At 37.5% G+C, this 26,198-nt stretch overlaps 2 protein-coding genes across 2 annotated transcripts; one reads left to right on the top strand and one right to left on the bottom strand.

Moving 5' to 3' along the window:
• Positions 1-79: 79 nt before the first annotated feature.
• LOC105397920 (mRNA-capping enzyme) lies at positions 80-11,044 on the bottom strand. The gene is made up of 12 exons (XM_011569940.3): positions 10,703-11,044; positions 10,495-10,631; positions 10,041-10,208; positions 9,254-9,357; positions 8,796-8,868; positions 8,402-8,653; positions 8,006-8,141; positions 7,571-7,716; positions 6,271-6,436; positions 1,339-1,439; positions 731-921; positions 80-283 (listed from the first exon to the last, which is right to left on the bottom strand). Exons 1-12 carry the CDS (start codon positions 10,886-10,888, stop codon positions 165-167), a joined length of 1,779 nt encoding a protein of 592 aa, XP_011568242.3. The 5' UTR covers positions 10,889-11,044; the 3' UTR covers positions 80-164.
• Positions 11,045-11,526: 482 nt separating this feature from the next.
• Positions 11,527-25,721, top strand: LOC105397945 (carboxy-terminal domain RNA polymerase II polypeptide A small phosphatase 1). Its single transcript, XM_038120974.2, has 5 exons — positions 11,527-11,737; positions 12,084-12,397; positions 18,854-19,035; positions 20,310-20,463; positions 20,795-25,721. The coding sequence occupies exons 1-5, from the start codon at positions 11,665-11,667 to the stop codon at positions 20,951-20,953; spliced, it is 882 nt and encodes a 293-aa protein (XP_037976902.1). The 5' UTR covers positions 11,527-11,664; the 3' UTR covers positions 20,954-25,721.
• Positions 25,722-26,198: the final 477 nt, after the last annotated feature.

Here is a 26,198-nt window from a genome sequence, read left to right as displayed (position 1 = left end):
TGCATTATTAATTTTGGACAAGTGTACATTGGTTTAATTTTCGATCAGATTTATTCATGGTATTTAAAAAAACATATGATTGAATTTTACTCTATATTCTCTTATTCAGTTGCAAGTAACAATTAAAATTAACTTAAGTAGGTAATTAATAAATAAAGTTTCAGCTATCGCCGCCCCCGCTTCGGCGGCGGCATCATATCTGAGTCGTCGTGGAATCTGTGGTTGTCGATGAATTCTAGCAGTCTCTCCTTGGTGATAGGGTCTAATATACTGTCGCAAACGGCTGGAAAAAGAAAGCATATTTATTACATATAGCTGTTCCCGCGCGCTTCGCTTCGCCTTAAAAAGTTTTCCCGTGGGAATTCCGAGATAAAAAGTAGCCTATGTTCTTTCCCAGAGTCTAGTCTAGACTGTATGTAGGTATACCAAATTTCATTCAAATCCGTTCAGTAGTTTTGGCGTGAAAGAGTAACAGACAGACAGACAGACACAGTTACTTTCGCATTTATAATATTAGTTAGGATTAGGATTTTATGTTATTTACTCATTGTAATCTTGTCGATCGTTATATCAATCATATACGAACTGAATGAAGTATATGAACTGAAATCTTTTAAGTTAATTATATTTAATAGTTATACAATGATTAATAATTGCGTTTTATAAATCGAATTATCTCATCTCTAACGTACAGTGTACTAAAAGGTCATATAACGGTTGTAAAACTAACCTTTAGCTGTAGTAAAGCTGTTGGGGAACGACTTGTCGGTCCGCTCCCTCATGAACACCCAGTTGTTGTTCTCGAACTTGCACTCGATGATCTTGTTGTTAAGGTGGCGGATCTCCTTCGTCACTTTCATAGAGCCGAACGGCCGGTCGAACTGACCTACGTAAAGGTGGCCCATTTTCTTTGGCAGGATACTGGAATTATACGAAAACTTTAAGTTAGTTACTGCTGAAGTTAAAACTTAGAGTGTAGCCGAAAAACACTAGGCTGAACTATATTTTGTAGCCGTGCAATCCTAGGCCATCGGCCTTTATCACGGCCGAGTTTTAGAGTGGAGCAACTTTATAACCGAAAGGTGTAGTGAGATTCCTGGCCAAGTCAGATATTTGTTGAAAGACAGATATGTCTACTAGGGTCAGTAATAAACTAATAAACTATGAAGTTGCAAAACATGATATCTATTTTATTTTACTCATAAATTACCTAAAATAACAGGCATTTATATGTGCAGATAATACATCAGCTGTCCGATATCCGCATTAAGGCTCTGCCTAGGATGGCCGTGTGTGAGATGTCCCTACATATTATTAGTTTAACGTTCAGTAGCTCACCCCTCGCCCCCCTCCGTGACAATTTGCAGTTTGAAGTCGACGCTGTTCATGTCGCTCGGCTTCCACTTGAGCACGTCGTCGCAGCGCCCCGCCACGTACGGCTGCAATTATACCACCTTTATAGCACCTCGAGTTGTAATTATACAACCTTTATGGAACCTGGAGTTGTAATATGGCGCGTATAAAATGCTCTGACAGAAGGATATATGCAATTATTATTTTTTATTATTAATTATTAAACATTTATTTTCAGATATAACATCCATAGTGAATTAGTAAAACATGTCGAAAATTGTTAGTCAAAATATTAATATCATAGGTAGGTTCATGCAAAAATTAAATTAAATTAGATCCGAAATAATAAATAAATATACTTAAATGTCATTTTAAATGTAAATTAAATTGGATTGAATAAAGTGAAATAATAATATGAATTAATAAATCGAATTAATAAATAGAATTAATAAATTAATATATTCATTTCTTATTTCGGTTAATGTGTACACCTACGCAATGCCTCACAATTGGACTATCCATCCTATCCGCCAACACACTGAGGATAGCATTCGAGCTGCTCCGCGTACGCGATAGCAAGGAAGCTGCTCGCTTACGCATGACGGCAAAGAAGTCATCCACTCTGGCTTCAGCGAACATACCTGATGCGGAGCAGAATCTCGGCAGCCCCAACACGATCCTCAGTGCGTTATTGTACTGGACGCGCAGCGCGCTGTAGGCCCGGCGCGTGTAGTTGACCCACAGGCTGCACGTGTAGAAGGACTGACAGTACGCTCGGAATAAGGTCAGCTTGACTTGTCGAGTACAGCGTGCAAACCGGCGAGCCAGCATGTTGCACCTGACCGCCAGCGCCCTGCGCTCCCGCTCCATGTCCAGGTCGTCTACGAGCGTCTCCGTGACCACGTGACCCAGGTACTTGAACTCGGTGACTCTGTTTAACTCTACTCCTCCTAAGTAGACTGAAGGAACCTGTCTCTTTTTTATATTTGGAGCCTGAAAGACTAACAGTTCACTTTTTTTAGTATTGTACCTAAGTCCGTGTGTTTCCGCATACGACTCGCAGACTGCCAGAAGCCTCGTGAGACCGTTGATCGATGGGCTCAGCAGCACCATGTCATCTGCATAGCTTATGTTATTGATCATAACGCCATCTATTGAGCATCCAACTTTGGTGCTGCTGAGCTCACCTATCAGATCATTCATGTACAGGTTAAACAATTTAGGGGAAGACAAACCCCCCTGTCTTACCCCACAGCCCAACCTATACTCGCCACTGCTGGAATTAGACCATCTAACTGTGTTAACTTGATTGTCATACCAGTAGCGAAAAACTGAAACCAACTCCAGTGGCATTTCTTTCGCAAGCTTATCCCAAAGAATATTATAGGACACCCTATCGAAAGCCTTTGAAAGGTCTAAAAAGCACGCATAGACCGGTGTCTTTCTACTAGTGTAGTATTGAACAGTTTGCTTAAGACACATAATGGCGCTCTCAGTCGACAGCCCTGCGCGGAAACCGAACTGCCCGCTGTGCAGACGCAAGCATTTGTCCAAGTGTTTATTAAGCAAACTGTCCAACACTTTGGCTATTGCAGTGGCTAGCGAAATTGGCCTGTAGTTATTACTGTCACTCAAGTCACCTGTTCTGTTCTTCACCACTGGCACAACAATAGTTTTCATCAGATCCCTAGGCAGATAAGAGTGTCCAATTATAAAATTAAACAAAAGCGTGAGTACTCTGGGCAGGTGTACACCTGCATATTTCAAATGTTCGACGCTCAGCCCGTCATGTCCTGGAGATTTACCTCGTTTCATACAATGGATTGCAGATGTCACATCCTTCACAGTATACTGTATATGAGGTGTATCAGCAGACACATCACGGGGGTGATCGCCAAGTTGAGTCAAGTTATTTACAGATTGTACAGGAGAAACAATAAAATTACTTTTGAATAGGTTAGCAATATCTGTACCATCAGAAACACCATCTACAGTTACAGGAAGGCTCATCCTGGGACTCAGTCTGTCAGTCTGTTTCCAAAATTTACTAAAATCTTTATTATCATGACTCGTTGCAATGATATCCATCTTTATCTGATTCTCATTGTCTTGACACCACTTCAACTTGTTCTTAAAGACCTTTTTGGTGTTTTTCATGTAGTCATGTACGTACCCAGTGGAAGGTTGGCCATACAGCTGCCAGGTCTGAAAGGCCAGCCGAGCCTCCCTGTGCGCCTCCGATACATGTTTGTTCCAGCCAATGACATACTTCTTACGACTACAGCTCCTAATCTTACTACAGCGAAGTGCGGCTTTCTGCATAACAGTAACAATATTATTGTACATTCGATCAATGATTTTCATATGCTCCGTATTTTTACACATTTTACCACAACACATGCTCATCTCAGGTGGAAAATCAATTGATCTTAATTCTGAATGACAGATACTATGATACTCATCAATTTGTGACTTATCCCGCTCGCCCCACAGTACAGAGTTATGCAACATATTGTTTACATTACTACGTGGTGATAGTATTGAGAAATCACAAGTAATTTGCAAAGGGAAATGATCCGACCAAGAAACATCATATTTCACCTCAACACTAGAAATAGATTTGTACGCTACAGTGCTAGTAACGCAGTGGTCTAGCCAACGAGTACAGCCATGGGCGTCACTAATAAAAGTATATGTGCCCGAGTCTAAGCCCAGATATTCAAAATCCGCACAAATCCATTTCTGTTCTGAACAAAAATTCAAAAGCTCATTACAGAACAACTCACCAGGGTGGGAATTAAAGTCACCTAAAATAACTACATTTTCTACCTTCAGGTCGTCAATAATAGCACTAATTTCTGCTAAGCACTCAGTGAATTCCGGTAGGTTTTTATTGAGTCGGTTGGCATATACACAGAAAACACAAGCACAGAAAGGCCATTCACTTTGCAATTTATTGCCACTATTCGCGTATTTTTGCATTTAACGATACACACGTTATCAAAGGCACCTTTTCGCCACAGCAGCGCCACCCCTCCGTAGGGCCGGCCGCGCACGACGCCCGCCGCCGTGTCCACCGCGGAGGATCCCGTCGCCGCGAACTCTGGCTCGATGGAACTGAGATACTCGAGGTCGTGCGGCATAAGCCATGTCTCCTGTAGTGCAATTATGTCGTTCATTTTACATAATTCCTTCACATAGTCCGTAGCTCTCACAACAGACTTACAGTTGAAGCTGACGAGATTGCATTTATTTGAAGTTGTACTATGCATTTTTTGTTAAAGAATTATCCGGGACTTCAGTTCCTTGTCTAAATACAATATATCGCCGGAAGTATATACCATAAGGCCACAAGTCATCATTCTCAAACTGTTCTAATTTGTGTTTTGGTATAAATATTTTATACGAATCAGAACTTTTTGGTTCTTTAGATGGAACTTTCACCGGCCATACTTTTACATTCGTTTTATTAAGTATGTATTCCGCGATATGTTTTTCTGTCGTCTCTGTCGAAACATTATAGATGTATAGTGGCATTTTAGCCTCTGCTGCCTTGAACTTAGAGTTCTCATTAACGGGCGCTTTACCCTTTCTACCAATAAAACGCGTTTGCTTTGTTTGTTTACGTCTTATCACCTGCGTCCACTCTCCAGTGTCACCTTCTTTATTTGGTCGGATAGCATCTGTTATCTTAACTTGGGCGCATCGGGGTGTTGATAATATACGATCGGTCTTGGCGCTCGACGTTTTGGCAGTTGAAGTAAGATTATGATTCATTGCAACTTTTGCGTACGACAAAGAGGGCGATACTTGTTTATCCGGGGCGGCGGTGGTGTTAGAGGGAGATGCTATAGGCGTTTTCTTCAATTCGTCATCATTTCTGAGGGTAGGAGACAGCAACAAACCCATAGGGCCGCTATTGTAGTCATCATAACTATCCTGCAGACAATAAGCTCCTCTGCGTACATTAACGTAAGGTTTATTATTGGGAGACATAGACTTTTTTAATGTATCCAATTCAAATTTTAGGGCTTCAAACTGTTCAACGGTCGCATATTGGGAGTCCGAGGCATACACCTCCTGGATTTCCCTAAGTTCTTTCTGAATGAGCACGATATCCTTCAGCAATCTTGTGACGTCTACATGGTCAAAGGTCACCGGTGGCAATCTATGTAGATCTCGTGCCACAAATACCGGTAATTCTTCAGGCTTTGTCTCTTTTATCAGGGTGAAGATGTCGTCCAGGTCACGCAGGTTTTTTCCCGTTCTTTTCCGGATGGTCTTCCGCTTAGACACTGACTCGAACAGCAACGTCTTCGCTTTGCCTATCTCATCAACCGAGAAAGCACTAGAACACACACGCAATAGACTTTCTTCATCCATGACATCTATTTTATTTTGCACAAATGCAAGCACTTCACATATAACAATATTGCAGCTCGAACACTTCAACAGATTCGGTAGCGACATTATCAACAACGGTTCAGTGACCTCTCGCATCAGCTGTGCGCGCGCGAATTATACAACCATATAATTATACAAATATATAATTATACAAATATATAATTATACAACCTTAATAGCATCTGGAGTTATATTTTCATACTTTATTTTGCATTGTTGGCACTTTTAACAGTATCATGGTGGCCTGAATATAATAGGTTAGTTGTGCCTTTGTATCTATCTGTATTTACAAATTTATGTGCCACGACTTGTAAATTATTCTCGTAATTTCAGAACTGTATCCACATAACTGAGATAAAATTCACTCCTACTGTGACGGTAACGCCAACATGATTAAAATATGTCTTACCCATCCTTACAGTTAAAGGGTTAAGTATTATATAAAAAAGTCTATATTAATAATAATTTTTGGAAGGCTGGAATATAAGTCCTATAATAAAAGTCTATACTAACTTCTTTCGAAGGTTGAAATATAAGTCCATCAGGCTCATGCGACAGCGTCTTGGCGAACTTCTCCCCGAGCAGCTGCCGCGCCATGGGCAGCTCCCAGAACTGCTTGAGGCGGATCGAGAACGGCTCGTCCTCCTTCCTTATCTTGCCTATTTTCATTGCGTGATGTCTGTGAATGCGTGAAAAAGATTATTGTATTTTTAGCACACAACTCAGTATTTGGTTGTAAGAAGAGATTACCTAAAGACTAGCCTTACTAATGAACTTGCGTGCTGTGCATTACCACCTTATTTTATGACATTCCTTGTATAAATAGTTGAATTTCATGCGAATTCCCAAAAGTCATAGAACTAAACTTGTTCACCCTTTGAGTCACCACCTTTCCATTGGTCTACTATCAGGCCTGTGTCACTCCGCGCGTGGGCGGCGCAGGCGCCTGCCGCCTCGAGGGGGCGAATCTAGTCGGCTGCCGCAAGCGGAGGACGATACACGCGCGCGCTATTTGTTCCTATTTCGTACTAGTTTATAAATGTCGCATTTAGGTATTTATTAAAATTTATGAATAGAAAAATGGACATAAAAACTCAGTCCGTTGCTTAGTAAACGTTGTAGTCTGTGGTGCTGAGGCAACCCTAAGGTGGCTTCTTTTTCAATGCGTATAACCACGTATAACTTATTATGCACCGTAGTCCAGTGAAATAAGGCGCATATTCCGTCAAAAATAAATTGGTAGGTAAGTAAATAAAAACGTGTGCGGCTGGAGCGCGATCTAAATTAGATCTTATTGCTTATGGGATGGAGTCATATATTTCTTTGATAGCCATTGCGAAGATGGACTTCTGTACCTGGTACTAGTTATTATTCTGTGCTACTATTTACGGGACACCCTGTATTGAACTAAGGTCACAGTCACTATATCCCATTCCACGGGGAAAGATATTTGATACAAACAAAACTATCCTTATTCGAATGTAATAAGGGTTCCGTTAGATATATTCCCGTGGAATGGGATATAGGGTTGGCAAGTTTCATGCATATATATATATATTATTTTTTTTCTTAACCTCTATTGTCCCACTGCTGGGCAAAGGTCTCTCCCTGAACATTCCACTTATCCCTTTCTTGGGCCTGCTCACACCATTCCGTGTTAAAATTGTCCAAGTCATCCCGCCATCTCTTTCTTGGTCTGCCTCTGCGTCGGCGGCCGTTGTTGGGTATCCATTTGGTGGCATTTTTTGCCCACCTCTCCGGCTGCATATATTTAAACAATTAAAATTTAGTTCTTTCATAAACCATACATTACCTAGGATTAACAATCTCGTTCTCTATGCACCCGAGCCGCACGGGGTAGAAGGCCTGTTTGCCCACGTCCTGCCCCTCGAAGCGGATGACGTCGTAGCACAGGTAGCGCGGGATCTCGCGGCCCTCCACCTTGTCTATCACCATCTCCTGGGGGGGTATGCGAGTTTAGTGGGTTGGTTTGAACTTTGAAGGAGAATTTGTCATCACAGTGGTGATGTATGACTGATGTCTAACGATTTCAGAATCATATAGGGGCATATTGTATAGAAATGTTAAGGGTTACGTTGCTACGGAACCCTGAAAATGCCCTTCATTATGTATTATAAGTTTGCTAGATCAAGTTTAGCCCTTGATTTCGCAATATTTTTATTGGTTAGTGCAGCAATGTATAAATTCTTCATGCTCCGAAAAGGTAAGTAAGAGTGGTTTTACTTACTCCATCCAAAAGTGTGTCGGTAAGATGCCTTCGCAAGTCTTTTCTGTGCAGGAACCTCAGGTTGTGGACTTTGAACACGCAGTTGTCTCTGTCTAACATGTACACCTCTCCCTCTCCGTCAATTAACATCATGAATCTGAAATGTAAGGTAGGTAATTATGTTGTCTGATAAATAATGCTTTTTAGTTATAACCGTTTTTTGTACCAAATAAACGATTTGTATTTGTAAAATATTTTTATTTGGTTCCTCTGAATCCTTGTATTGTAACAATGTTACTTAAATTGGCACACTATGTAAGTATGATATGCATAATGCATATCTAGTGCAATTTAAAATTGCGATCGAATCAAACTTACTGAATAATACTGTTAAAAAAAATCAACAATAACCCTCACCTAACACCATCAGCCTTCCAAGACACTCTATATGGCTTCTCATGCAGTTTCCTCAAGTTATTCACATCCATAGACACTGGCTGTGATCCGGGGAACCCCGTGGACCTCCACTCACAGAACTCTTGAGCTTTCTTCTGAATCTCGCTGAGTCTCGGCTGTGTGTTGAACGGTTCCACTCCGGTCACTCCGGGCATGAATGTGGCCTTTTTGTGTGTGGTCTCCTTTCTGCCTTTGCCTTTGTGGGGCTTTGTGCTGTACAGGTAAAATCAAGTGAGTTTATGGTTGGGTTTAGGAACCTTAAAATGTATTTTCTTTCATTGAGCTTATTACAGATGTGCAGGTTATTTATTTTCTGTATAATTATTAATTAAAAGATACTGATGTGGATACTTACTGTGAGTTAGAGGAGTTTTGTGATGCGCTGGGGTTGACTGTTGAATCATCATCGTCATAGTCAACTTCATCTTCTATTGGAAAAAAAAGCTTAATAAATAATATATAGTAAGCTATATTTTATTTTTTTATAAATATTAATATAGCAAAGGTATTTGATGAAAGTCATGTCGCATTAGTAGTCATTACTTAAGCTACAATGTCCAGTTGTCACTGCGACCTATACAGGCGAAATGTGATACGATTGACGACAACATTACATGGATTAATTTGGTGTTTCTTATTTGAGTATTTAAGGATCAGGCCACCCTTATAAAGTATAATATATTTAGAACTAGTATAGCACCAGTGACACACCAGTGGCACCCTTCCTTCATTGGAAGGAGACCCGTGCCCCAGCAGTGGGGACGTAATGGGTCGTGATGATGATGATAGCACCAGTACTGTAGCTGTACTGACCGTTGCACCAGTCAGGCCGCGGCGGCGCCGAGGGCGTGAACTCCGCGTCGTCGTACCGCCGGTACAACTCCTGGATGTAGTCCTGTTTGTATATCCCTGGAGGTCTGGAAATGTGGATATAAAGAATTTTATTTTTTGTTGTGGTCTAGTTTATTTAACCGACTTCTAAAAAAGGAGGAGGTTCTCAATTCGTCTGTATGTTTTTTATTAGCTTGGTAATCTTGGTATGCAGTGACTTGTCCTACAACTAACAATAATTAATGTGAAACTTTCCTACTTACATTGTAAGAATTGTTTTTTTTTTAAAGATAATTTAGAAGTTTGTTCTACAATTAAATTGTGAAATGTAGTGTTCCTTCTAATATTAGATTCTTGGCAGTTTTACTTGGCACTCATACCTACCAGTTTATACATTTTTATTGTAATATCATTTCAATTACCAGTAAGAGAGTGCCAGCTGCATATAGTCAAATTCCTTTTCTTGTATGCATTCAAAGGGATTTTTTGTTGGCACTATTGAAACATAGCTTTATCTGTTTCTTCATGTAAAGGATTGAGGAGCAACTAAACAGAAACCTGGCATTGTATTAGTAGCATCTATGTGTAAATAGTTTCAACATTCAACATCAACTGAGTGTCTTCTTGTATTATTACAAATAGTAATTTACACCCTTGTTCCTTTTCAATTCAATATCAATTGATTGCCTTCTTCTATCATTACAAATAGTTGTCACACATTTAGCTCTACATGCATAACTAACAATACTTAAATGATAATTTCACACACCTCATGTTAGCAAACTCGCTGATGGCGGCCTCCACGCTGCAGTCGAGCTGCTCCACCATGTAGCACACGAGCAGGAACCCGGTGCGGTTGAACCCGTGCGTGCAGTGCACCCCGATCACCTCCAGCGGGTTCTGAGAGATGTACCGACTCACTAGCTGGATGAATACTCTGGAAGAGTGAAAGTTAGTTTTTTTTAATAATGAATTTATGTTGTGGATAATTAGAAGGGTGTTTTGCATCTAAACAGAGCTTTTAGATTTTTTTCACAGCCTTTAGAATTCAAAGTCAAAATCATTTCATTAATTCACACTATATCACAACATCTACTTATGTGACTTTAAGCAATCCAATGTATGGGTCACCTCCAAGACCTTTTATTTCCATAATGAGTGTGGCATGTAGGGTGGAGACATGGATATCATTAGTAAGTTATTTAAAGAAATGTTTTAGTTACTTGGTTTGATCCAGGGATGGGGTCTCTCCATGACCACGGCATTGTAATTTGATGTATTTGCAGTCTAGCTCCTCTATCTCTTTCTTGTCATAGAAGCGACTGGTGTTTGTCAAGTCCACCCAGAGACCAAGTTTCATCTAAAACGCAGATAAGGATGTAAATAAACACACAACATTTCTCATTTCATTCAAGCATGAGGAATACATACTTTTAGTCCTTTCATGTAGACAAACAGCATGTTAGGAGTGAACCTGTTTTCTTCTGGAACTTTATCATTGAATTGCGACCCTAAAGGTGTTTTGAAAGCTAAAAACTTTCCTGCGACCAAGCTTGTCGCTTTTCGTGGACAGTTCAACCACCTATTGGGAATAGGTCCGGAATCTCTGTGCGACATGGCGAAGTTAGAATATATTAACACTAATAACTAAAACGCTATTCAGGCATTGGTTAGAGCTAGTTTTTGAGGACGTAGGTTGTATTAGTTATTTTAAATATTCACTTTAAAAATCGTAACCTTTCACGACCATCATCTCTTAAAAATTACTGCCAACTTGACAAATAAAATTTAAAGAATATTTGACAGATTGATTTTTTAATTACATTGCCATTAAATCTGTATAAAATCAAGGGCGCACTCTGACTTTGCGAATATGATTTAAAATCATAAAAAACGGCAGATACCGGTTTTTTCAACGCAGTGCCGTTAATATTCTGTAGTTTGATTCCTGCAGAAGCAGAATGAATGAAGCGAAACCTATTTATGTAATGGTTTAGGTTTGGCCCAGCGAGCGTGGATCACAATATTTCTGTTTATTTTTTGTACATCAGGCGTATACTTTTGGTAAAAAGTGTAAAAGCGCATTGTTTCTGAACTAATACAGACGCATTTCGGGACGAAACAACTATTTTTAACTTTTTTAAATCAGTTTACCCAACACTACGAAAAAAACACTTTAGCTCTATCTCTGTCTTTCACACTGAATTCAGTCAAGAAAAACGAGACAAATATAAAGTTACACGTCTTCTGTAAGTTGGCAGCACTTCAAATTGGTATTTGCTAGGTGCCTGCCATTTTGTAGGATAAAAGGAAGATAAAAAATAGTTTTATGGTGTTAAAATTATACAAAACCTCTGTTGCCGTTTTAAATAGGACCCAAAACAAATGTTTAAATGGACGCATCGTCCATTATAACTCAGGTGTCACGGGATGACGAACAATTAAACAATTATGGATCCGACAGAGGTAAATCCAAACTGAATTACACCTGTTACAGGCATCGAATTAGAGCGTATAGTGTTACCTCCTCGTGTTTTATAAATATTTGCAAGTCGTGATACAAGAATCAACAGTGAAGTGAGCATTCGCCTTCAATTTGTCGTGTTTGCAATGGAAACTGCGCCCGAAGTAAACAATTATTAGAATGGGTGGACGCAATAACATTCCTTAGATGCAACCTTGAGAGCTTGTCTTGTCTTTTAGAGTAGGCCTAGACGGAGGAGTGTTTTTGGGCTTCCGCGTGGTCGTGTTTCTCATTAGTGTGTGTGTCGAGTGACAACATTTCAGTGTTGATGTGGTATGTTTGTTGTAGGTGGATCCCCTGGCGGGCAGGCGAGCGATGGGGACGTCACGCCGGTGTCGGGCGGGACGCCGCTGGGGAGCAAGAAGTCGGGGGGCAGCGGCGGCTTCCTGCGCTCGCTGCTGTGCTGCTGGCGCGGCGGGCGTGGCAAGGGCCCGCCGGGCGGCGCGGGCGCCAGCGGCGTCGACGGCCGCGCCTCGCCCCCGCTGCTCGTCATGTCCGACCATGCCCCACGACCCCTCCTCCCGCCCGTCAGACATCAGGACATGCACAAAAAGTGTATGGTCATTGATCTTGATGAAACCTTAGTGCATAGCTCGTTCAAGGTAAGCTGAACACCAAGTGCTCATTGTTATCCAGTTCTAGATGATTTTATGGGAACCTTTTACAGCTATAATGGTGCTAGCATGCCATGTAAATAACACTTTGTCATACTGAAAACAATATATCAATTATTGCATAGTTATCTACACACCTACAGACACTTTGTGGTTTCTGATTAATTGTGGTTTTGACACTCTGATGGTCGTTGTTATTATGTATTAATTACCTACCTACTTACATGCTTACAAGGCCTACAAAATGCTGTCAACAAATAAAACAGAGTTACCCAGATATTTGACCATCTCCCTGGTAACTGCACTACTAAAACTGGATTGTGCATCCATGAATGATTCCATCTAATGAGATATCTGACCTTGACTGCTATTTAGCACACATGTGTATACACAATAACAATGCTTAGAAGGTTGTAGGCTCCCTTGTGGACATGGATTGATATAAAATGGAGTTTAACATTAAGCAGGGCCAATGTGATTGTTTATTTATGTAATTTACAATATATGATTTGTATATTTCATTGTCATTGACCTCATATTATTATGCTTCATGAGCCAAATAAAAATTGGAACAACATGAGAGTGAGGTATGGTGGTGTGATGGACAACGTCTCATCTTCTCATAAGAGTTGCCTGGGAATCACAATGCTTTGTCAATACAAGCATTTGCATGTCATTTATGTTGAGCCTGATGTGTGTGCTCTATAATTTTTTCAGTAGCTCCCTAACACAAGTACTAAGTAAGTGAGCCCTAAAATGAGAACATGGGGTGCACAACAGGTGTACTTCTGGCACACTCTAGGCAACAGCTCTCCAACAGGAGACTGCATCTATTTTGACTGTTTAACCCTTTCACCATGGTGGCAAACCCTCTGGTTGTTTCTGTCACCAATATAATATGAAGAAGAATCAGAATATAACTTATATACCAATGAGAAACTACAGTTAATAAGAAGCTGTTTTAATTCAATACTTATTACTGGTAATGAGTCATACATGTATGTAGAACCAACTAGGATCACATTGTATTTATTTATAGTTAACACTGCCAGCGAACTATCTTAAACTTTACTAATTCTGTTTGGTTTGGAATTTATGCCATTCTAATTTTACATTTCCTACTCTTTCTTAGCTTTGAAACTAACTAAAATTAGAAGCTAGTAATTGAAGCCTATTTTTGGTTTTGGTTCTACATTTAAATGGTGATCTTTGATATATTCTCATGAAATATAACATACTTGTTCAGTTATGATGAACATACGTTAATATTAAAGTATTTTATTTTAATATTGCTGCAGCGCCCCATTTAATCTTTTCATATCCTGATACGTATTTATGATAAAACTAACCCATGGACTGGTAAGAAAAATATGATGTTTTTTTCGCATTTAATCCAACAAAGTTACATAGAGATTCCCATGTTTAAACTCAGATTAGTCCAGTTACTGGACTTCAATTCAGAATGATGAAGTTGTTGTTGTATTATAAAAAGCCTTAATTACATTTTAATTACACCATTGAAGATGAGGATAAACTAAGGGTTTTATTTTAACTGTTTCTTATGAATAAGACCTTTTTAGGGTTCCGTAGCCAAAATGGCAAAAACGGAACCCTTATAGTTTCGTCATGTCCGTCTGTCCGTCTGTCCGTCTGTCACAGCCGATTTACTCGGAAACTATAAGTACTACAGTGATGAAATTTGATGGGAATATGTGTTGTATGAACCGCTACAAAAATATGACACTAAATAGTAAAAAAAAGAATTGGGGGTGGGGCCCCCCATACATGTAACTGAGGGATGAAATTTTTTTTTTCGATGTACATACCCGTGTGGGGTATCAATGGAAAGGTCTTTTAAAATGATATAAAGTTTTCTAAAAAACATTTTTCTTAAAGTGAACGGTTTTTGAGATATCAGCTCTCAAAGTCGTAAAAAGTATGTCCCCCCCCCTCTATTTTTATAACTACGGGGTATAAAATTCTAAAAAAAATAGAGGTGATGCATGCTAATTAACTCTTTCAACGATTTTTGGTTTGATCAAAGTATCTCTTATAGTTTTTGAGATAGGTTGATTTAAGCTACGGAACCCTTTGTGCGCGAGCCCGACTCGCACTTGGCCGGTTTTTTTTTTCTAAAATAGTCCGAGAGTTTTTGGCCTTCTATGACGTATTAGAAGACCTACTACTAGTTACCTTACTAACATTGTAAAATTTTGGAACACTTTCATAAAACTTATTTATTTTACAAATGCTTCCAAACGATCTCTATGATGATTTACTTAATTCATTTAAACCTGACTAGAACATAATTAATTGAAATGAATTACATTATCATTTTAATTTGTCTTCAATACTTATCTTTGTAGATAAAGTTGTGCAGCATTGTTTTATTTATTTATTCACAACTGACATGTTGGTTGAGGAATGTAGTATGCATTTACTTATGAGTGCATCTATGTAGTTAATTCAATATTAGCACACTTCTGATAAAATATTTATTTTATTTTTTTATTCAGATAAGTACCTAATACAATAGCCAGTCTCAATCACACATCATAATAAACAATATTTATTGCCACCACATACATAAATATACAGAAACTCCTCAAAAGCTTTCTAATATTTTATGTGAATTTCTTTTTTAATTCATTACTCTAGTTAAAGAAAAAAACCGCCGAAAAGTAGTTAACGAAAGCTATCATACAATCGGTACATTATTTGATGCAACAAGATAGAGTCGCAACTATCGAAACTTCCTTTTTTCGTAAGTAAGAGTGACCCCCTGGGATTCGGCTGGCTGGTTGAAACACTGTTATTGTAAACAAAGAAGGATGAACGACGTTATGTCGTGGAGAGCACGCTCTAATAAATACCGGTCTTTGTTTGAACCCGCCTTTGTACGCTGAAACCTTTGCCATCAGTTTAAATAATAAAAATCTGAAAAATAGTTCTCTGAACTCCTCTGTTCTGTTTGATGAAAATACCTACAACGTTCCAAAGAATATAAAATACTCTATTTTTATACATTTATCTCAATATTATTCAGTCAGAAATTTCAGTACGCTGTATTGAAATACCTACATAAAATATTACCTATTATTTTGTATCCTTGCATACAGACTGCAACAATAGTTTTCAGTCTTATTTAGTAGCTGTTGATAAATTATAATACAGATAAATATTTTATTTTTATCTCGGATGGTTTGGTTTGTTGGTGGTACAAGATAATATTTGTATGCAATCAATGATCAAAAGCATAGATGTAGATAGCCTTCAAGGCTTTCAGATTAATGCAATTGTTGAAGTCAAAGATTGGTCATTTCCGCTGAAGTAATAAACTATGATTTAAAACCATATACCTAAGTACTAGATTAACTAATGTACTATTATTTCATTATTTTCGCAACTGCTATCTTGTACTTTATTTTGAAAGATGACTAGATATTTAAATTGAACCCGCTTTCATAGTTATACTAATTATATCCGATACATATTAACTTAATTATAGAAGCACAGGTATTTACTCACAAATGCTAATGAACCCATGTCAACAAAGTATGCAATAAAACAATGTCATTCACGGTCAAAGCAGAACCCCCATTGAGAACTTGAGATTTCCACGTAAAACGCAATAATACCCAGAACCCTTCCAAGTGCCTTGCAATCGGAGTGTACTAAAAATACACCACCGCCACCCCTCACCCTGTAAACTTTATTGCTAGAGCAATATGGCTCATTATTGCTAAATATAACCCTGTCTACATGCAAGATATACGGGCCCTTCAGGTGGTATTGATATGCGATATATTTTTAGTTTTACCTTTTTATTACAGGGGTTGTAAGCTGAACTTTGACTCGTGGGGTTTATTGATACATTTGTGCTTTTTTTACAAAAGTTTACATGGTGGATACGATTTTGTTTGAATGCCCATGGTTTGGATGAACTTTCGCCAATATCCCGACATCGATTAGCAACAAAGGGTGTCGGTAGTTCTTTTTATCGTTCTTGGGTTGTGGATGTGGATGTGCCGCAAAAATAGCCTAGAACAGGCAATTACCACCTCGTTTAAATTAGGACAGACAGGCAGAACATTAGTACAGTGGCCTGCACAGAAACATGACCCCCCTTGCTACTGAGCGGGATCAGGTTTCTATGGAGGCTACTGTACAAGTACCTATTCATACAAGGCTTGTGTTTGACTTTTTAAGTATTTGCAATAAAATGTAAATAGCACTTTTAGCACATTCCCCTTAATTAAGATTAAAGATTATCCTGCAATATAACGAAGACATTCATACTCATAAATTATGCAACATACAATACCCACATTACAGTTAACACATGTTACCAAACATATGATATGACTAAATTGTATCGTAATACCGCATTCAGATTTAAATGTTTTCTGAATAAACAATAATGAACTCTATTTGTATGGCACACAGGTTTTGCTTAGTGCTACCATGTTAACATTGAAGGGACAAGTTATTCTGAATACTCAATGTTCGGAGTTCCATTGAAGATTTTTTTTGTTAAGTACACAACACACATGTCATGGCCAAGGCCTTGGCGGATATAGACACACGATTGGCTATCTAATATGTATTCCTAATTCAAAATTCGTGTACGCCAAAGCTGACATTAGAAATTAGAGCTTTTGATTTTTGTAGTAGAAATGGTTTTGGAATACTAGACTCCGCTTTCATAGTGGTAATACTTGAGTGTAAAATTATGTCAAAATTTACAAAAGGCGTCTGCTCTTGCAATATGGCGTTCGCTCTAAAATCAAGTGTCGCATATGGGGTACGTAAAGGTTAGGTCCACAAATTTTACACATTAGAGAGAGAAGAGTCAATTTGTTTAAGTTACAATACCTTTTTTACAGTAAGCGGCAGAATTCAAATAAATCATCTGCTGAGAGGCCGTGCAAATAGATTATTTATTAGTTAAATCTATACCTCTACATACCTACCTAGTATTTGTCTATAAATATTTTTCTACGGATCGCTTGATTATATTTCGCTAAGCTGGTTTTCCCGCCCACTGGGAATACCATTTTAGCCGATCGAGGACTTGTGGATTTTTTAATCAGTCCCTTTTATGTGTTTGAATTAATTATTATAAAGTATGTAGAGTGATAGGTAGTCTTGAGTAAATCATGACGGCAACATTGAATCAGATGTTTTTTATAGGTAGGTACTACAGCGAAAGTGTGTGCCTCACTTACGGCTATCCTACTGACTACCTCTGACCATTTCTGCTAATCATTGAAATTGGAGCTTTACCATTACTTACCCCTTACTAAGTATATCATTATGTAAAATATTTAAGTAACGAAACAATTTTTAGGTAGAACATTAAGGTTTTATAAAGTTACTTTTAACTACCTATCTGCATTCTGAAAATTCCCTAGAGTATGCAGATTGTAAAGCAAAGCATGACAAGAGAACGGAAATATTAGCATACACTATAATAATGTACTACCTACAATAATGGCGTATAAATAGGTCATACCTTATAATAGAACACAGTTAGCATATTAATGAGCAAATTATTTCTACTCGTGTTCAGAACACGCTAAAGAGAAACAAGATTTACACTTTCGATTATAGTCGTCCTTTTCTAGCACGTTGCAAGGATATCTATCCGTCGCGTGTTGAAGTACGTTCGAAACTAAGTGCATTAGTACAAAATGTGAAACTTTTTCTGTGACCTTTCCATATCTTTCTTCCATCGTTTTAGGCAAGGTCCGCAAACTAATCTAGCGGAACATTTCTTGGTATTTTTTCAAGTTCGGTTTATTACATTTAAATTAGTTTACATGTTGGCCGATGCTAATGCGAAAAGTTGTAAAAATGAAACGTTGTACAGGATGCCTTAATAATTTCGGTGGAGGAAATATTTCGTAACGTAAGGAAAAATAGCATAATTAAAGCCACGCGATCTTTTTGCTTAAAATTACATGTAATTGGAGGACTATATTTTTACCATCTTCAAGGCCTGAGTCCAAGGATGGAATTAATTTGGCTTGCCTCCTACCAACTTACTTATTGTAAGGATAAAATAAAATTTACATTATTTCAGGTTGAATAGTATCCAAAACATTATTAGCATATCCAGCATCTCTAAAAAACCGTTGCAATTTTCTCCGCTAGATGTGTCACTAGTGTCACATAGTTCTATATTTTTCGTAAACTCACAAAACCACAAACCTAAATAGTTAAAACCAACCAGCACAACCCAACCTCTTTTCTCTCGCTACAAAACTCCTCACAACCTTTACAACTTTTTCTTTCCTATACTTTTTTACCAACCTTACCTCAATAACTTTTTCTTTTCCTTAACTCTTTTACCGACCAGCCAGCTTTGAGCCCCAACCTCTTTGCAGCCGATTCTTCCCCAACTCTTTCACCAACCAGCCAGCTCACCCAACCTCTTTGCAGCCGATCAACAACGCGGACTTCGTGGTGCCGGTCGAGATCGACGGCGCGGTGCACCAGGTCTATGTGCTGAAGCGACCTCACGTGGATGAGTTTCTACGAAGATGTGGGGAGCTGTATGAGTGTGTGCTGTTTACGGCCTCCTTGGCGAAGTATGCCGACCCTGTTGCGGATCTGTTGGACAGGTGAGTTGCGTGTGATTTTTCTTTAGAGTGGTGGAAATGTTAGTTTGATGAGATACCTCTTTGGTAATTTGGTATACATGTGTGGTGTATAAGAAGGACGAAGATGTTTTATTTAGTTATGAACTTATTGGAATGTGGTGCATGGGGAAGGCGACTTAGTCCAGTTAATTTTGTACTGGTTCTATAATCAACTGTATACTGTTTAAATTTTACTCCTATTGTATAATAATAAAATGTACGATAAAATTTTCATGGTTTATAAACCACTACCAATGGATAAGCGTTTCTACGTCAGCTTACCATGAAAGAGATTAAAGGTGTTGGTAACTACCAGTATCTTAATAAATAGCGTAAACACTACCTATATATTTACCGTCAACACGCCCTAGCTAACTACTGGGTTTTGCTCTATTTAACCCAAATATACAATTTGTATGAACCGCTTCGGGCGTTCCATAGAAAATGGAAAATAAGATAGATCACAATATTCCCTTGAAGGCTAAACTAGCTATAATGTATCATGTAAATCGCAACGGCTAATATATTCAATAGCGAATGAATGTTGCATATTTCCCATAGAGAGAGTAAAGGGTCGCATGCGCAACCTGAATTTGTATGCAGAGGGCGTTACCGTCGCTTGTGCTTGAACTTTATCGGATAAATGATCTTCAGTGTTAGAAGGTATGACTGGACTGGACATTGAGCTGGGTTCGATTCCCGGACCGATAATGTTGACAAGAAAAGGCTATAGGGCCGGGGTAGTATGGATGATATTTCTCAGCGCTCTTAATGCTAAGATCGGAAATCAGTGACAGAAAATGAGAGCAATAAGGATCTAGGGTTGGTCACCGTGGTGACGGGATTAGCCAGTCAGATTAGCGTCAGTCGCCAACTGCTCAGGGTACGTCTGACGTATATAAAATAGGTACATCACTCGTAAAGGCTTATTTGAGAGCACTATACTATAGGCTTATCACAAGTTCTGTTAAGTCGCTATTGTAATTCGATAGCAATTTGTATGACATATAGATCAGCGCTCCTGTCGGTAACATTCGAAACTAATAAAACGGATACAAATTCCAGTGACTTTTCTATCGAATTCGTATCGACTTAAGTCGACATCACCGGTGATCGGGGTTTTGAACGAACTAAAGTATACAAGGGGTGGACTTAATGCTAAAAGCATTTACTACCAGTCAACCACAGGAAGTACTATGTTATTTATGTAAACTTATCCCCTCCACTAAACCGTCCTTCATTCCTTCCCTCCCCAGATGGGGCGTGTTCCGCGCCCGCTTATTCCGCGACAGCTGCGTGTTCCACCGCGGGAACTACGTGAAGGACCTGAACAGCCTCGGCCGGGACCTGCGCCGCGTCGTCATCGTGGACAACTCGCCCGCCTCCTACATATTCCACCCCGACAACGCGGTGAGTGTGGCTCTTGTTGCTGTAGTGTTAGAGGTGTGTGTCGCGTGGCAACTATGAAATCTGCTTATCGTTGTGCTGTTAAATTCGTGATTCTTTCCACTAGAGGCGTCAATTCAAACCAGGCTACTGTTAGGGTGCTTCTAAATATAGTACTGCATGTTGCAGGCTGGGTGCAACGTAGCATTGTTTATGTTAAATAAGTAGTAAAGTTAAGTATAGCCGTATATTTTTCATAAACTCCTTTTTACGGCAGAACCGAAACCGAACATTTGGACTAAAATCATTGAATAAAATGAAGCAAATATATAAAATAAAACCTTCAATGTTCCAGGTACCTGTCGCGTCGTGGTTCGACGACATGACAGACTCCGAGCTGCTGGACCTGATACCGTTCTTCGAGAAGCTGAGCAAAGTGGACAGTGTGTACACAGTGCTACGGAACTCGAACCACCCCTACAACCCCACACAGAACAACTCGCCGCCCACATAGCGCCCGGGCAGTCGTGCCAACCCAACGAACACATGCCCCGGACGCAGTGATACCAACCTGACAGAAACAAACACCGGGGGGCCCGTTCCCTTCCTGCAAAAACTGAAAGAGGGAACCCGTTTCGTCATAAGTGCCAATTTTGCCTTCTGGATTGTAAGGACGTTATTTGTACCTATTTTACAGTTTAGGTATTTCTTAGTACGTAAGAGGAATGTATGATTGTTTGTGATTGTTCTCTCCTAAGCTTGCAGTTTTAAATGTCTTTATATAGACTGTCCTCTTCGTTTTTTTAAACGATCAGCTCTGTACATAATGTGACTCGACACTGAATTGGATTTTTTACTCGATGCCCCGTGCAGTTGGAAGCGCAACAGCGTTTTTTGGCTTTAAATTTAAAACTATTCGACAATTTTATATCGTGCTTGGGATCAAGTAAAGTAAGTTAGGATATTACTAATTCATTTTAAAAGCGATGTTTTATTGAAATTTTAGTATTTACTTTCAATAATTGTCTTAAAAAAATATATTATCCCAATCAAATTAATCTGCAATGTAGTGCGTAGAGTAAAGCGTGAAGCAATTTTGACGACTTATGAATATAACCGTCTCTTTCACTCGAATCTTATCAAACTTTTGTAAGAACGAGATATAACTATGTGTTCCCTTTTTCGTTAACATTAGTCACCTTAGTAGTGCACTTGTATGACTTGATTTGTTACGTGAAATGTAAGTATAAGAAATATCGACTTTAACACATAATCACGAATTTCGATGTTCGACTGTAATGTAAAATTAATGGTGTTCAGTACTAGCGAAAAGTGTAAATATTTTTTATATGACGACGATTAAAACCTGAATAAGTGGCGACTGCACAGGAACAAGAGCCATTTAGTAGTAATTTATTTGTGGTAACTTAGATTTCAATAGCTTGCACATGATAAAGTATCATCCATACTTTATTTACCTGTAAATACGTGAATTTTACTTGTAAAAGGTTAAAAATATAATTAAATGGCTCACTTTCAGTGTAGTCACATATTGTATACTGACATCAAAATCAAGTATAAAAAATATATTCAAACATAAAATTTAAGATAGTGTACATAAAGTAATCTTAAAACAAAAGAGATTTGATGTCTGCAATAATCATCTTTATTTCCTTGGTGTTAAGATTTCACGTAGCGACTGTTGGCAATGAACATCTGTTTTATCACTGTACAATGATGAAGATAAAACAGTCTAGGCGGTTTAAAAATAAATAAGACTTATTGCTTTAGCAATAGCCGCGTTTTCACACTTTATCGATTTCTCTAATGTTTTTTGAACTTTATTATTGAAATAGTGACAATAATGAGTCGATCGCATCAGTGTCATATAAGTTAATTATTGTTTAATAACTTATTAACACAGGTTAGTTATAAGGGTCTAACATTTTGAATATTTCATAGTATAACATCTCATCATATTCATAAAATGGCATCATTGTAGAGTACCATTATGTATTGTCTTAAATATGATATCCAGCTAAATATGAATAGTAGACCCTCATAGTATGAGCCTTGGCATCTTCCCTATGTATTACTTACTGTTTAAGTAAATAAAACCAATACATTGTATGTCATCTCAGTATTAATATAGAATTATAGTATTTGATGCCATATACACGGAATATGTAAACTAGAATCTGAAACGGTTCGCACTTTTCTAATCCCAATATTTAAAGGATACTTTTGGATGACAAGATTTTTGCTACTGTAGAAAATGGACACAACATTTAAAAGGCTAAATTCAAAATTAGCACACAACGTATTTAAGATTCGATTTATAAAATTAGGTATAATTAATATTTAAAATGGTGCTTACAGTATTAATTGTTTAAATTAAGCATTCTTCAAAATTTCGAGTACTAACATAAAGTAACACGCACATTCGGCTCTAAAACCTGAAAACAAAGAGGGCAGCGGTTGTGAGACTTCGACGGATGGAAAAATAAGCAATACAAATATATGAACCTTATAAAATACTGGCAACATGCATAAGCCAACCGATTTAGTTTTAATTTTATTTTATATTAGTTGCTTAGCAAAAGGTTTATTGTTTTTCTCTATGGTTTTTTTTAACAATTATCATTCTTATCATTATTTGGTAATAGGCTTGTAAATAAGATTTTTATTAACTTAAAACACGATTTAATATTGATTTAATTACATGGAATCATAAATTTCATAATATACACTGTACATGTTAGCTTGTTATTTAGTGACTATTCGGAGTATCTTCATACTTCCATATTATTTTATTAAGTACCGATACACTATCGCTAGATGTTCCCATATCATTTAGGCTAATCCATCTAGTACTTCTTCCGAAACTAAAATTCCGAATTGCTCGCCAATCAATTATAGTTTTTATTCCGTAGCACCCAGGGACTAAGTAGCATTTTCTTTGGATATCGAGACCTGCAAGGTTTTCCCACAGACCTTAGTAGACGGCATTTATTTATAAGCAATTAGTACGTAGAAATAGAATGTTATAGTAATATATACGTTGAGTTCTCTAGCCATAAGCATTATGTTGTTTGAATTATGGTGTTTTTAAACAATATTTTAACAGTTGACCCGACATTTAGAAACGTTTGTTAATATTGAGCGCATTGTAGGAACGCAATATCTGACTTGATAGAATTTGAAAGGAGTATTGTCATATATGCCTTGGACATATACGAATTGAGCAATATTGGAATTATATGAAGGCTTTTCGTTGTATTAGGTGATGCAATAAGGTTGAGTCTTGTCTGAATCACCTGATAGAGGCGTTAGTTACCAAACGTTCCTAAAAACTTAAATAAGATCTCCCGGTGATTTTATTTAAACCTAGATACATTTATAAATCAATTTGTTGATCCGACCTCTAGTTGTTTAGACCTAATGTACATTTTGTAGAAATGCATTCAATGTTTATTGTGTCGATACAAAATGTTTTTTTTTACTTATTTATCTAACATCATTGTAGGTAGATGCGTTTGGAGTTTGTTGTTAATGTATCGTTTGCGAAGTTGATGTATTTTTATAACGTTTTAACATTGGAGATTGAATGCGAGTATTGGGATTAACTTTGTAAGCTAAATTTTTTAATTACGTTACGATAACTTTTTCGATGAGCTTATAATTCTGTTACGCATGTATGTTAGTTTTACATTCTATAATGTCATGGTGCGGGTGCCCCATTTGCTAATGTTATCAATTTGTTATTATGTACTACTTATTAAATTTACACTAGACAGTGGCAATGTTTGAATGTATGAATTCTGAAATGGCATAACTAACTGAGCTAAAATAAACATGCATCGTTCACATTCGTCAATATTTACATTAATCATAAAGCGGTATACATAATTATTATGTGGTAACTTTTTACAACACTCTTTTTATTTGTCATTGCGTTAATATTCGTTTTTATATAGTGAGGGAATTTGACAGTAGTGCAATCACTGCAAACTATTTATGTGGTTTGGTTTGCTTGCGCATACGCTTGTAAATGAAGTACAAATCTGTTTGGCTTTCCAATTCTAGGCAGAGAATGAAGTTAATATTATACAGTCTTCATGATGCCCCAATGATACCATCTGTCTTCAGTCAACCAAAAGAGTAGGGTTCATATTTCATGATGCTAAATTTATAGCTACCGAGGATAACAGTTCTTGTAAACTGGATGACAATGAGAGAGTAACATGTTGGAAAACGTTGACATACGCAGTGGACTAAGGTCTTTCGGCTAGAAAATGTCAATACCCGAAAAACGGTTGTGCTTATGCTAAACTACATATCGTGTAAAATATCTTATTTGTCCTTTTATTGGGAATCTTGCCTTTTTAGGAAAACCAAGTGTTAATAATTTGTGTTTTCCGTTTATTTGAGATGCGGCAATAATCTTAGGCGTCTCTTGATGCTATAGAGCTGTTTTAATTTAATTATGGGATAATTGAAATTAAATTTATGGATTTTTATTATTATTGTATACTTAGCCTCCGCTTAGATCCGTGCAATAATCGCTTTCGCTTTAAATCTATTAAACAAAAAAGGAATTTATATGATTTGTAATTTTGAATCGTTCAAAGGACATGATTGGAAGTTGAAATACAATGAATTGATACAATAATGGTAGTGCATAGATTCGTGATGTATTGTACAGAATTGCATTGTGAGCTCTTGTGGAAACTCAATTTCCGTACGCTATTATATTTTACTAATCAGATCTTATATTTCTACTTAGATACATTTAGAATTAACTCTCATTCTCTTGTAATAAAGATAATTTATTCATATAGATTTTTAAAAACAAACTGATGTGTCAGCATCTTTTTAGCATACATAAAGGAATTGTAAAGCAAAATATTTTACCTACATATTTAGTTTCCACAAAAGCACTAGACGTTATTATGAAGAATTTGTACCTAACAGACGCTAGACAAGTGAAAGGACTATAAATACATATATTTATGATGATGATGACGTAATAACCATGGGGTGACACTCTTGCCATCCACGAAAATGCCGAAATCAAGCAAAATCATCCCTTATTTATCACTTTCATAAGGATTATGTTGCGTTATCGTGGATGGCAAGAAATTGGTGGCCGCGTAGCTAGGTAACATTTACCTATCACGAAATTTATATAGTACGGTGTAAATTTTTGATATGATGTTGTACAAAAGAGACATTTGGTATGTTATTTTATAGGAATGAAATAAATAGCCTTAATAAACAAAGCTGAGTTGTATTATTTTAACCTGTTAAATCTTTAGACTCATTTACTTGAAGTCCATTTCGCTAACCTACTTACTGTTAAAATGAATAGAGTTTTTTCGGTATTTTAAGTACCAGTGTTTAAATTAAAATTACATTAAAAATTATTGCTTGCGAAATATTCTTTATTGATATATTTGTTCAATATTTAAAACTTTCCATACATTACAGACAAAAGAGATTACATTTATATCATGATATGATAGTATTTAGCTAATTATTAAATTAATTAGTTAATAACAACATCTGAAAAAAATGCGATGAACAATGCTTTGTCCATTACTTGACATAAATAAAATGGGTGATAGTACGGTCAGGTGCAGAGAAACCTAACCCCCCTCTCATAATAACAATGTTTCTGAGAGGGGTCAGGTCTTTCTGCTCTTTACTGTACCTACCTAGTTTAAATAATTTCAATGGACCTGAATAAAAAAATGGAA

Source organism: Plutella xylostella, chromosome 4, assembly GCF_932276165.1.
Source record: "Plutella xylostella chromosome 4, ilPluXylo3.1, whole genome shotgun sequence".
Lineage (NCBI taxonomy): Eukaryota > Metazoa > Arthropoda > Insecta > Lepidoptera > Plutellidae > Plutella > Plutella xylostella.
This window is presented reverse-complemented; position numbering and strand designations above follow the sequence as displayed.

Excerpts from the sequence above, each read along its gene's own strand:
- LOC105397945 (XM_038120974.2), top strand. The coding sequence starts at position 11,665 with ATGGACGCATCGTCCATTATAACTCAGGTGTCACGGGATGACGAACAA. Across the intron at positions 12,398-18,853 it reads TAGTGCATAGCTCGTTCAAG|CCGATCAACAACGCGGACTT; the intron begins GTAAGCTGAACA and ends ACCTCTTTGCAG. Across the intron at positions 20,464-20,794 it reads TATTCCACCCCGACAACGCG|GTACCTGTCGCGTCGTGGTT; the intron begins GTGAGTGTGGCT and ends TCAATGTTCCAG.
- LOC105397920 (XM_011569940.3), bottom strand. The coding sequence starts at position 10,888 with ATGTCGCACAGAGATTCCGGACCTATTCCCAATAGGTGGTTGAACTGT. Across the intron at positions 10,632-10,702 it reads TCTACATGAAAGGACTAAAA|ATGAAACTTGGTCTCTGGGT; the intron begins GTATGTATTCCT and ends TCTGCGTTTTAG. Across the intron at positions 8,142-8,401 it reads TGGAAGGCTGATGGTGTTAG|ATTCATGATGTTAATTGACG; the intron begins GTGAGGGTTATT and ends CTTACATTTCAG.